This window comes from Magallana gigas, chromosome 4, assembly GCF_963853765.1.
Source record: "Magallana gigas chromosome 4, xbMagGiga1.1, whole genome shotgun sequence".
NCBI classification, from domain to species: domain Eukaryota; kingdom Metazoa; phylum Mollusca; class Bivalvia; order Ostreida; family Ostreidae; genus Magallana; species Magallana gigas.
This window is the reverse complement of record NC_088856.1, coordinates 6,876,579-6,889,925: the sequence shown is the minus strand read 5'-3', so window position 1 is coordinate 6,889,925 and position 13,347 is coordinate 6,876,579. Positions and strand designations below refer to the sequence as shown.

General features: G+C 36.2%; 1 protein-coding gene across 13 annotated transcripts in view; it reads left to right on the top strand.

Moving 5' to 3' along the window:
* The first annotated feature begins 213 nt into the window (after positions 1-213).
* Positions 214-13,347, top strand: part of LOC105338106 (membrane-associated guanylate kinase, WW and PDZ domain-containing protein 1) — a 31,107-nt gene continuing 17,973 nt past the window's right edge. For 8 of the 13 annotated variants that reach the window (XM_066081104.1, XM_066081109.1, XM_066081103.1 and 5 more), the window contains exons 1-7: positions 214-873; positions 2,309-2,419; positions 3,059-3,178; positions 4,661-4,943; positions 6,005-6,087; positions 7,528-7,560; positions 13,034-13,091. In XM_066081104.1, the coding sequence (XP_065937176.1) occupies positions 522-873; positions 2,309-2,419; positions 3,059-3,178; positions 4,661-4,943; positions 6,005-6,087; positions 7,528-7,560; positions 13,034-13,091 (1,040 nt within the window). In that variant the 5' untranslated portion in view covers positions 214-521. Of the gene's footprint in view, positions 874-2,308; positions 2,420-3,058; positions 3,179-4,660; positions 4,944-6,004; positions 6,088-7,527; positions 7,561-9,099; positions 10,719-11,817; positions 12,583-13,033; positions 13,092-13,347 lie in introns of those variants that run through there. The other 5 variants (XM_066081106.1, XM_066081102.1, XM_066081112.1 and 2 more) reach the window with 5 other exon arrangements.

Sequence of the window (13,347 nt, the reverse complement as noted above, 5' to 3'; positions counted from 1 at the left end):
TAAAATTTTTGATCCGCTCACAAATTTATCATGCATGCCCGCCCACTTAACGACATTAGGAATAATGATAAAAAAAATTTATCAAGAACTAGTATTTTATTGTATTTTATGCCAATGAAAAAGAATGGATGTTTTGAATTTTTGCAAAGATTTTAAGAGTTATAAGATGTAAAGATAAATTTTTTGCGACAATCGCCTATTGGCTTTTCGCGCATGCGCATATCATTGTATACTTCGTAATGTTTTGAATGTAGGGCGGAAGATTAAGTGATTTTTGGACCCTTTCGTTTTATATATCGCCCTTTCCATTAATGTTTGTGTGTTTTTGTTGAGTACTTTATGTTCCCGGTCTGCTTGTTACGTCGTTTATGCTAAGAAAAATGTGATATTTATATGCTTTACTTTGGGACGATGTACCCCCTCTGCAGTGAACATGGAGAAAATCCGAGTGTTAGCTGTCAAAGGTATTTCAGCTCATTGAAATGTAAGTGCATCTGCAGATCCACTGTAGGTACCGAATAATGTCTTATCCGAATTCAAACTCCTATACAAACAAACCTCCGCCGTTAGCCCCAAAACGCCGAGAGCAGAGACATTGGTCCCAGTGTATCAATGAGACGGTCGTGTCAACGGGACAGGAGGATGGCCTGGGGGTCACGCTGTCTGGTGGGGCAGACAACGGACAGTTCGTGTGGATAGACACCATCAGGGAGGACCATCTTACATATCACAGCGGAAAGCTGCACACAGACGATATACTCCTAGAGATTCAAGGACAGAAGGTGGCTGGTTATACATTAAAGGATGCCAACTTTTGGCTGAAACAGGTCAGCCAGAATGGGGCACCTGTCATGATCAAGAGTATCAAAATAGGTAAGATTCTGACAAATTGTCGTCATCAGATGAGGTAAATATCATCATTAAAATATTGGACATTTTGTGTGTTTAATATTTCATTTTTGATTAATATTGACCCAGTTGATGTCAAATTGCTAACTTGTGCACTAATAGAAGACGAATAAAAATTTTAAAAGCTACTTGTGATTTTATAGAAACAATGCATTTGAAGTGCTACGATATTATTTTTTTGTTCATTTTATCCAAATTGTAAAAGCACAGCATCGGATGATAAAGATTTGATATATAAAAGCTCTTGTTGATACCTTTAACACACATCTATGTTTCAATTAATATACATATATGTACTATCTCTGTGAACAGGTATGGGTGTACAGTATTAAAAGTATATATAAAGTATATTGCATTATGATATAGATTTTTAACATTCACTTTAACTACACCCCCAAACAATTGCAGAAAATAATGAATTTAAACACAAAATAATTACTGTTTAAAATGAACAACTCAATATGATATATATTATTACTTATTAGGTTAGTTACTGACTCACTACGGAAATATATTGGGTTGATCAATCTCATAGATGGCGAGGCGAAGCCGAGCCGTCTATGAGATTGATCAACCCAATATATTTCCGTAGTGAGTCAGTAACTAACCTAATAAGTGTTTTGTTTTCCCGAGGACTATCAAGCGACATATTTATTCACAAATAGCGTTGATCTACGCAAAGCCATGTACAAGATGCCTAACGTCTCTTCCAATTTAACTCATTTAAACTCTTCAAAATTTTCAATCTCACCTTTCAATAGTCTTTTAAAATCTTTGCTTCACCCATGTTTACTTACAAAGTTTTGTTGCTATTTAATTTTAAATGTTTTCTCCCTTTCCTCTGCAGAGATTTGAGCAAATTTCGACGCTGCCATTTTGTTCTGCTCCAGACAAAACAAAGTGACGTCAATATTCTAAGGGCAACTACTCTAATTTTAAAGAATTTCAAAGGGCAACTACTCCAAATACTTTAAGAACTTACGGCATGCGGTTTATGTATTAAATACTATGAAATATCGAAATGAGTAAGTGAAGCGTCGGCCAACGACGGCCATATTGCCTAATATTATTTCTCACCGAACAAATATAGAAATATATGAGGCAATCACGTGCTATGTTTAAACCAATGAAAGTGTGACATTTCAGTTCAAGGGAAAACAACATATATTATAATGATATATATATTATTTTATTTACAACTTCTCTGTTATACATGACAATGATCTTTATCACTTTAGTCTTATTATGATATTTTAGAAGCATTTTTAGTTATTTTTATGTGAAAGTAAAGTGAAGTGTAATGTACAAGTATTGATATCTATAGATATTCCCAAATTTTGTTTTAAAAAAAACCATGTTATACATTTGCATGATAAGAATAACTGTATTGGTTTTTCAGGCTTACCCAAAGAACTTCGTCAGTTTTTGACTTCTCGATTTCCGAAGGGTTCTGTTGACCATGAGTTGCAACAAACGATTCGGGATAATTTGTATCTGCGGACAGTACCATGTAAGTGAACGCTTCTTAAAGCCAAGAAAGGAAAGCTAGTTAGGTTTTGATGCATGCTATGTTTGCATTATCTCAAAAGTAAACTGTTGTTGCTTGATAATTAAACAGAAATAGAGACAAGAAAACATTGAGAGGTTTTGAATCTTTTCAAGTCTTGGTTTTATATGACCATTTGATTAGTTCCATAAAAAGTCAGCATTTACCTAGAAATTTTATACAATTTTAATTTTCTTGCTGGATAAACAATATCTGAATATTAAGTAATAATGGTCCACATTTATTATGTGCTGTATTTTGAAAGAGAAAAAATTAACCCTAATTGTATATTCTCCTTAATTAATATCATTGTGAAAGAATAAGCTAGATCCAACAGCCATGAGATAGTCTTAGAGAATGGCTGGTTTATCCTTTACACTTTTATAAGATTATTTCAAAAACTTTGATGGTCAAACATTGCAGATTTAGACATTTTAAGGATAATCATATTACATGTGTATTACATTTTCATAATAGTGTATATTAACCCTTATCAGTGTCTCAATGTCCCATTCAGCATTAGATAAAGGTAGACAAATTAAGTAACTATAGACATTATTTAGATGATTGAGTAAATTGGGTACATGTTTTATTGTTTTTTAGGTACGACCAGGCAACCAAGACCAGGGGAACAGAATGGTGTAGATTACACATTTCTGTCCATTGAGGAATTCAACCAGTTAGAGAAAAGTGGTTGTCTCCTAGAAAGTGGCCTGTATGATGGTATGTAACTGTTCAGTGCATGGTCTTATGAGAACATTGAAAGGGAGTGGGTTTTATGTCAGTATTTGATTGTTAAATTAGTGCTATATAAAACATTTTTTATATAAAGTAATCAAAGTTGCTTACCTGTCTGATGGTATGTTATTGTTAAGACTGGGTTATTGTGAAAGTATACCAGTATTACTTCTAAAAATTGTGTATTCTCTTATTGTTAAGTTTGGTTCAAGTATTTTATTAGTAAGTATTTTCTTTTAGAGAGTGGTTATTTGTTATATTATGGTATGTTAGTGTACAGGTTAGATTTATCATGTAGTACATGGGTACTATAGAGTGGTCCATAGGATGGTAAATATGAGGTATGTTGATATTGGGTTTGACTTCAGTAAGAGAGTTTGGTTGCATTCAAGCGTATTATTAGTGAATGTATTTCAGCTCTCTTTGGAAATGTGTAAAATTGAACAAACTGGAGGTGAAGCATGCATGAAATGACATACATTTACATTGTAGCAGTAATTATTTATAGCCTTTGCTAACTGTATCAAGCAAATTCCTAGTACATGTATGTGAGCAAAAATAGGCACAAGGTTCCATTTTCTGTTTTTTATGTTGTTGTAAAAACAAAGCTTTCTACATCAGAGTCTTGATGTTAACAGGTCGTTGGCATGTGTCACAAGGTGTTTCCAGGTATAGGGCCTGATACAGGTGCTGTGGATTCACTTGTCAGGCTTTTTGACCTGATGGCTCTCACAACATGCATATTTGTTGATCTTGAATAAAGATTCTTTTAGTAGTTTCTTGTTGGATGTCAAATTGGAGGAATCGTGACATGCATTCATGTGGAAGCGATAACAAGATTTCCTGAGCAATGCTTATTTTGCATGCAAATGTTGGCTGTGCTTAATTATAAGTCTGGTCAGTGACCCGGTGTTGATCAGAAAAGAGGATAGAGTGTTTGATTGAGTGACATTGTCTCCTAGTCATCAGGAAAGGACGGCTTTGTTCTCTTTGTAAGGACGCTTATGTACATGTATAATATTCATAAGAGGCTGCAGAGTAAAGTAGATAAAAAGGAGTTATGAAGGCAAATGGGTTTTTTTTTTTTTGGGGGGGGGGGGGGGGTAGATGAATTGTAATATCAATATGCAAAAATACACTGATGATTATATTTGTCAAATTCAATTGTTTTTTTTATAGTTATTTGCCTATTTGAGGTTCGAGGGTATTTTTTCAATTTTACTTTGAAATATTGCAGAGGATTTTGATTTGGTTGTGGTTTAGAATCTTTTCAAAGTCTTCTTTGTCCCATTCTTACATCAAGTTTCATGTAGTTGTTAAAGGTTTCTAAAATTTAAAGTAAAGAAAGAATTTTTAGGTAATTTTAAATCATTTCTTTTATGAAATAAAATGTTTTATATCATGAGTGTATACATTTAGAAGTTATGTGACAGGAGTGGTTTTCTAATTTTCCCATTTGTATTTCAGGCAATCACTATGGGACCCCTAAGCCCCCAAGTGAACCCAAGGGTCCAAGCCTGCGACGGTCCACTTCAATGGGCAATGCCCTGCCCTCCTCTGGTGACGGCAAACGGCGACGTAACAGAAGTAACACAGAGGGAGGGTCCGCCCGGACCTCACCGGTACCGTTCCAGTACGACGGAGAGCGCAAAAAGTCGATGGAGAAAATGCAAATTGACAACTCGTTAGGTCCTCTACCTCAGAACTGGGAGCGGGCCATGACAGAGGAAGGGATTCCATACTTCATCGAGTAAGTCGTTGAGCCAGGGTTTTGTTAAAGAGGAGTTTATTGATCTTATGGTTAATTTTTTTTTCCTTTTAGGAATATTTTTGGAACTGTATATATAAGAAATTTTATAGATTTTATGTGGATTGTATATTGCTAGAACTCCTGAAAGTTAAAGAGTAAAATCAGTATTTAAAACTTGAATATAGAGATCAAAAGAACAATCATTGGATGGCATATTTGTATTTAAATGTATTCTATTTATTGAATATGTCAAGTCTAGAGTTAATATATGTGTATTCTTTACACTGCATCATTCACTTATTAGTGTGCAGTATACTATTTCAAAGTTCCCATATTTAGGTAATTTTGGAGGTATTTTCATTAGTCTTTATCTGATTTACATCCTATAAATAGGGAAAAAGTGTATCAATCAATATGGAAAGAAATTTTCCCTATTGACACTGGCTTGTCTGTTACTGGGTATAGATATAATGTCAGTGTATAGTGTATCAATAATATTGATATCCTGTTGTAGTTATAAAGACCCGTCTTTGACCATTGAAATTGACATATCAGTGTTATAAAAGATCGTGTAGATATGATATATTCTGTCAGGGAATTTATCAGGATTCCAAGATAAACTCTCTCCGTCCTTCCATTAGACAGTCTGATCACAAGACATTGTCTGATATCTGTATATATATGTGTATTATCCCTAAATGATGCTACTATATTGATTGGACAAATTAGGTTTGATTACTAGTGCACCATCAATCTATTCTCATGAATGGCAAATCACCTATTCAAGGTCTTATGGGATGTTGTAACTTATAAAATTGGATTAAAAAGTAGAGTAAAAAACTTTCAAAAGATTAAAAATGTAAGAAGAAGAAATCCAGGTGAGCACCAATCTGTACGGATCAAACTTTACTCAGCCAGTCTTACCCGTACAACTTCACGATAAAGTTAAATTGGATAAACAATGATAATATTAGAGTTAATTTTTTGGTTTATTTTGAATGAGAATACATCACAGTTTGAGATGTTCCCTATTCTAAGTGACTGTGTGTTTCTGTTTTTAGCCACACCTCTGAGACCACTCACTGGCTAGACCCCCGACTGGCGAAGCTCCAGAAACAGCAGGCAGGGGACTGTAACGATGACGGTAAGTCACTGTCAGGGTCTCGGGGGGGGGGGGTCAGAGGTTAAAGGTCAAATAACTGGCAGGGGACTGTAATGATGATGGGAATTCATGGTTAGGGTCGGGTTGGGGGTCAGAGGTTAAAGGTCAAATAACTGGCAGGGGACTGTAATGATGACGGAAAGTCATGGTCAGGGTCAGGCGGGGGTCAGAGGTTAAAGATTAAATAACTGGCAGGGGACTGTAATGATGACAATAATGCCCATACAAGGGGCATGGAGTAACATTCTATATATATAAAAAAAAAAAAAAACACGATACAATATGTCCATCTTCATCATCCTGCTAATAAAATGTACATGTACATTTTTTTTATAACGGTAAGACATGGTACTCTTAAGTAATATAGTATAAAGTAATATACATACGGTATATGGGGTATGAAGCTCAACAAGCCTATCTCCAAAATGAAGTACTTTACATTCTTTTAATAATGTAATCTTACCAAAAAATATTTCTTTTATTGATTTCTCTTATCCTGTGGATCAAACATCTTAATTGTCAAAACATTAGTAAATGTACCACAAACCTGAAGGGGATATGGTTTGAATAGCAAAGACATTGTAGAGCCCCTATATGGAGCATGTTTTACTAACCCAAGCATGCAAGTGTTCTCCTACATGAACTGATGAAGTTTCCCAGCCCCAAATTGATATGTGTGAGGGTGTCAGAAACAGGAGATGCATTATGGAAGAGAGCCGTCCTAGCATTAATAATTCAGTGAGACTGATAATTGATATTAATATGGCAGCATGATCTAACACTCCGAGTGTTAAGTGCACCCATAATTAACAGTCCTGTAGAGTGATCACTTTATTTCAACTATGCGTGATGAAAATGGTGCCCTACAGGCTTTTACTGCCTCCTGCATTGATCAATTGATGTATGAGTCAAGAGTAGTAAGTTTAGGCAGGGGAAATTTGTGATCTTGAATTTTCTCAAAGTACAATGTACCATAGTATAGGGGCAGAGAAATTTATGTTGGTACTATTACTTTTGAGAAAGGGGGATAATAGACTCAAGAATTTCTAGGTGCTATGGTCAGATGTTGGAATATATGTACCACTTGTCAAAGACTTTTTGTGGTGTAAAATGTCAGGGACAATACATGTATATGGCCACCAGATATTCTTAGATGTAGAGCATGTGGATGGGGAAAATTTTACTTTTTTACATGGAGCAAGAAAGCTGGATCAGTTAGTTACATGTACTATAAGTTACCATGAACATGTAATGCAATTACAGCTTTAATTGTGAAAATATGAGATTATTTACTCACACATGTGTTGTTAATCATCAGTGCACATAGAGCCTGTTGAAATTTTTTTTAATACTAATATCTTAAAATTTCATTGAGTCTGTGCCCATTTGAGCAGATTATTAAGTTTCGTTGTTTGAATGTAGGTACTCATACATTTCCGCGCTACAAGCGAAAAGGTAAGGACTTATTAAGACACCATCTTCTGCGCCATTTCTCACTCCGCCCATCTCTCACTCCGACCCTGTCACTTTGTATTTCATTGTTCCTGTCCTATTTCTCACAGCTACACTACAGTGTAATGACAGTTCTTTTGCAGTGCATGCTCACCCCCATTTAATAATTAAAGCACATATTGGGATAGTTTATAATTGAAAGCTAGGAAAAATGAATGTTAAACTGCTGTAAACATTCACTTACAGTATACTCACAGTATACATTTATCATCATTGACCAATAAGGTTCAACAGTAAACTGGTACACACACTCTTAAACTTACAGTCATAATAGGAAACATTAAGGTTTTAAAAAAATTAATTTCGAACTTCAATGCATGAGCAATCTCACAGATTTTGAGTGTTATTTTCTACCAGTAGAAATCTCCAATTGTATGCATATATGCCATATCAAATAATATTCTTGTATATTTGTAATATCATATATGTATACATGTACATTTTTAACCTAATATTGAGCTACCTGAATAGACGATAGTGAAACGATTAAAATATGTTACATAATACACATGTATCCTTAGTCTGTAACTTGTTCAGTTAATTCCCTTTTAAACATAACTTGTATTTAAACTTGGTATTTTTGTGTTAATAGGAATTTTTTTAATATAATGGAAAAATAGTTTCCAAATAATAGAAGTAGCAGAACAGTTTTCATTAACAGATAACATTAAAAGTTTGGTGTGTTTTTTGTTCATTTTTGCTTTAATACCATCATATGATTGGTCTTGGCTGTCCAACATCATGTTTACCGTCCTAAGGCAGGCGTCTGTAACTATAGTACATGCAAAAATAAGAGTTATTCCTCTTTGACCATTTGGGAAAACAATCACATTGTCATTGCTCTACAATTTGAGTTTCAACATTGCATGACTTTTTTTTAATACATTGTACTTAACTGCATTGCTTTTTTAATCAGTTCTTATGATTCTAATGAATGGTCATTGGAAAAACGTTGGTCACACAATAGTGTTTGGTACTGACTGTATGTCTTCCTGTAGGGACCTGTCCTGTGTTAGGCCCAGCCAATACCACAGTGACTTTTATTACTGTGTTGTACAGTGTACATCGTCGTTGTACATGGTCGGTGACAATCTAGACATCCGATGCTCCTCCTCTTACCTTTATCTACCTTTGATGTGTGTATTACGTAACCTTTATGACCCGGTGTGAGACCAGGCCCGTGATTGGGTCAATATAAGTGGTATAACCTGCCTGTTTGATCTATTTTGACGTGCTGTGTGTCCGCGTTGTCTACTCCAGATTGTCATGTATATCTTGTTGGACGAGGTTTACTTATGATACCATAATCCTTGTAATGTAGGCGGAGAAGATACATGTATCAAATCAAGTGCCATGAGGACTCTACGAATTATCTATCAATATTTGCTTTATTAGAGGTACTTCTCAATTTGATAAATCTTTTAAAGTAGAAGGATTCTCCATGTGCTCTGTGACTGTGTACAGTGTGTTATATGTGACAGCTCCCCTCTGACGTCTGCTCTGTGCTGTAGGATTGTTCGCTCTGTGCTGTGGGGTTGTTCGCTCTGTGCTGTGGGGTTGTGCGGCGGTCTTCTCTCTGGGGTGGAGTTCTGTATCATCCTATTGTTTCATTGTGTGACAAGCAATGCCAGACCATCGTGCGTGCATCTCTCTCCTGTACAGCTGTTTTATCTCTGTGTTTTTAGAGACTGATTCTCAGGGGGAGAAAGGACTGGTAATTTTGTAATGTTGATTAATTTTCTGTGCACAGACTAATTGAATTACTGCCCACTTCCAGCCATATACATCATTGATGTGTGTATGATGCACAAATATGACATTGTCACTTCTATAGAGGGTGAAATATTGGTCTCTGTAATGCCAAATCTGTTATTGATTATATACACTTATATTGTGTACTCTCTTTCAAATTTCAACCAGTTCTAAGAGTTGTCTGTCTTTATCCCAGAACTTCCAAACTAAGAACTGCTGATTTGACAGACAGATTGGAAAAGTGAAACAAAAGTGTGAAATAAGACTACCTTTACCATATGTGCAGCAATTATTGACAAATTTTGAAATTTGATATGAGATGTAAAAATGATCTATTGTGAACCTGGAGGTAGGACTTACAAAACCCTGGACAACTGATCTGTTAAACAGAGGTGAAAGTGAAACTTGAGAGGGAAAAAACGCTACCTGTTCCATATGTGCACCAAATATTGACGTTTCTTTAAAACCAATTTTAAAACTGTTTTTAAGAATTTAACCTATTTCCTCTACAGCTGCTGTACAGAGGCTGTTTCTCACACCTAGATCACTGAAAGCTAATTAATTATTTTGGTTGTTGACTCAATCAGGCAGGTTAAATTTACTGGGAGACTATACATGTTTACATTGTGGGGAGACTTTAAGCTGTTTTCTTTGACGGGCCCACAAAGGGAAGGAAGTAGGGGGCATTGATTGCCGTCCAATCGATGTGAACCTCCCTATCTTGATTCATATAGATCCTCCGGTGCTGTCCTCCCGAGAGGAAGAATAAAAAAACATGATGGCTGTCATATAGATTTTTTGATAAAAACTGAACGGGACGAATTGGTGTTTTTCTATTGTGAGAGGACAGATGTAGAGAGCCCTGGGAGGAGATGGCTTCCTCGTTTGTTTTAATTGAATGAGCCGGGGTGAAATGTTATGAGTGGCTACACTCTTCGTGGGCCTGAATAGGAAGAGAACCATTAAGTGTATCCATTTTAAACACGTGAAAGGCCCACTATTGATGATGATGTTTGGATATACACTGGTTCACAATGAGCCGGGCTTGATGTACATGTAAACAAATTTCTCCATATTGTTTACACTTACAATCTGCCATTCTATTGAGCCGCTGCTGGGATTTTATTTAATGCTTCAAAAGATGGTTGTCATCCAGACGACTGCCATGTTGAAAAGAAGCCATCCAAATCTGCACCTAGACTTATCGAAAAGCGAGACGACTAAACCGGCTGTAGTGGTCAAGTCCCCCCACCCCCCTCTGCTACCCCCACCCCTCCCCCCGCCGGGGTGTGAGAAGCACAGGAACAACGAGGACTGCCGATGTCAAGTGGTGTTCAAGGCTTGTAAAGGTAGGACACATCCTCCCTGATTCTTTTATAGTCATGGACTCTGAATGTTAATGGGGAATTAAGTTAAATAAGTTCAGACCAAGTATCGGTGAGACTGGCATTGTACCCTGTGTTATATTGATAGGGACAACATTTACGGTTTATTTACAGTTTGGACCAGTCATTGATGACACTCGCATTTTACTCCCTAAAATTCTAAATTTTATTACTGTAAGGGAAAATTTTTTTATTTTAATGCTGGTGTATTTTAAAGTTCAGACCAATAATAGTTGCCTCTTTCTGTGGACTATTAGATTTGGACCACTGTATTTTGTTGTAGGACTCCATACTGTACGTAATCTCCCTCTGTAATCACTATGTCATCAATCAAGGCATTTATTTTATCCTATAATTTCCTGTTGATCAAATTGTATTTTGCAATCATGTTGTTAAGTGCAAATTCTTGATGCATTTGATTTGTCTCCAGATAATTATCCCTTGTTTGTTTTTATCCATGTGCTGCAAATGAACTTCACATATTTCTGTAATCTTTCCATAAAAATCTGGGCTTTATGAAGGAAAAGTTTGATTTTGATTTAGCTTGTAGCAACAATTTTGTTTACAAAAACCTCCATGCCTCCATTGTTTGTGTGCCAACCGTCCTAGTGTTTTGGTGCGCTATTAATGCATGGCTAAAATGCTTGCTACATAACAACCCAAATGATTATGACTGCCAAAGCATAAAAACCGCTAGTATATGAGTTGTAATAGACATTATCTAAATCTCCATCTGAGGCAGTTTTTCCCAGCTTCTGTTATCTCCACAATTCTCCATGTGTTGAACTCCTCCCCATCTTATTCTTATAGAAGCTACCAAAATCTTTCCTCCGCAGGAAAAGTGGAACCTTAACTGTATTCAGGAGGTATATTTTCACTCTGGAAACTTTTTGTTGTTCATCTGGAATTTTGGGAAAGGGAAATTTAGAAAAATCTGGTAAGGTTTTTTTCTCTTCATTTTCCCCCCTGCATGAGTCTGTCTGCTAGATTTGTGCAAGTCCTTTTTATCTCTGGGGTGTGTTTACTTTCATCAAGCATTTTAGAGGTGATAAAAATGGAAGCCAGCTAGCTCAAATAGGCTAAGCAAGTGCTCCATCTGTTATAGAACACACACAAAAACCCAAACAAACAAATTGGGGGGTAAGGTTGGTGTTCATAGATAATCTGACCCAATATTAATGATGGACACCAACTAGACAATGTTTTTATCTGCCATTAACAAGTTTTGCACACATATGTCATAGTCACTAAGTGTTACCTTGTAGCCTGAAGAGGCACTAATTGTAAGATGATGGGTGAGAAAAGCCTAGCCCTGACTAATTGGACAGCTTGAACCGGTGGGGCTAATTACCCCCTGCTACAGATTAGGCTGACCTGAAGCCACCGATAAATCAGTCAGTGGTCATTGATTTTTCTTTGTGAGCCTGTCTCCTGGTCACTTCAATGCAGATGGTTCTAACTGATTTCCAATTTCCCCCTTTTCCTTGATGTATTTGTTCCTGTGTGTGATGATACTGCAGTGCATTTTGCTGTCTCCAGAACATTTTTTTTGTCTGTGTTGTTTTTGTGGATTACAGTGCTTCGTAGGGCATCTGATGCTATTTTCGAGAGGAAATCTCTTTAATTCAAAGAGATAAAGGAATTTTTTCCCTGCTCTGAGTAAGCATGGTTAGAGGATGTGGATTTGGTGTGTAGGATTATAGCACTAGCAGCATGGATGGAAGGCTCAAGAAATTCTTTGTGCGACGCTTTGTTAATCAGCTTCGGCAGCTTCTGTATGTGTCCTCCAGGCTTCTCTATGTTCAAGAAGGTGACACGAATCACCAAAGTACGTACTAACACAGGATGTGTGAGGAGACTGCTTGATACAGTCTCTAAGATTCAGATCTCTGGGACCATTATAGCTTTAAAATTCTAAATGTCAAGTGTTTATTTGTACAGAAATAACAGATTTTTCAGAGAGATACCAGTCCAACAGGCATATTACTTGAAGTGGTCATTACAGCCTCTCAATAGTTTTGTTTACAAAAAGCTGATTTGTTTTTCTGATATAATTGAACAGTTGAAAGTGCACTCTATAAAGTAAAAAAAAATGCATTATCTTATTGTTTAGCTTTTTGGAAAAATCTTTTTATGATAAAAATATAAATCATATTATCTGCCAAGGAAATTGGATGAGCTCCAGGTTCAAAAGCTGCCCGGAAAAATCAGCAGCATTTTTTGTCTGAATTCTGATGTGTGTGTTTATGTATTAAGAATTTTTTTGTTCTTTCTTGCAGAGCTTCCATTTGGCTGGGAGAAAGTTGAGGACCCCCACTATGGGACTTATTACATAGAGTAAGTATTTAATTCAACTCATTCACGTTTCCTAATCAGCTTCATATGTGAGTTAAAAGAAACTGTGTTGAAACAGGATAGTAAAATTCTTGGTTTTCCTGGATGTAAACTGTGAGAGAGCTCTTGGAACGGTTCCCTGAAAGGTGTGAATATAAGAATTCCTTCTGATGAACAATGGAACAGAGTAAACTAGTAAAATCTTGACCAGTTTATATACCACCAAATTTTTTTTGTGACCTGAGAGGTTGGGTTCAGC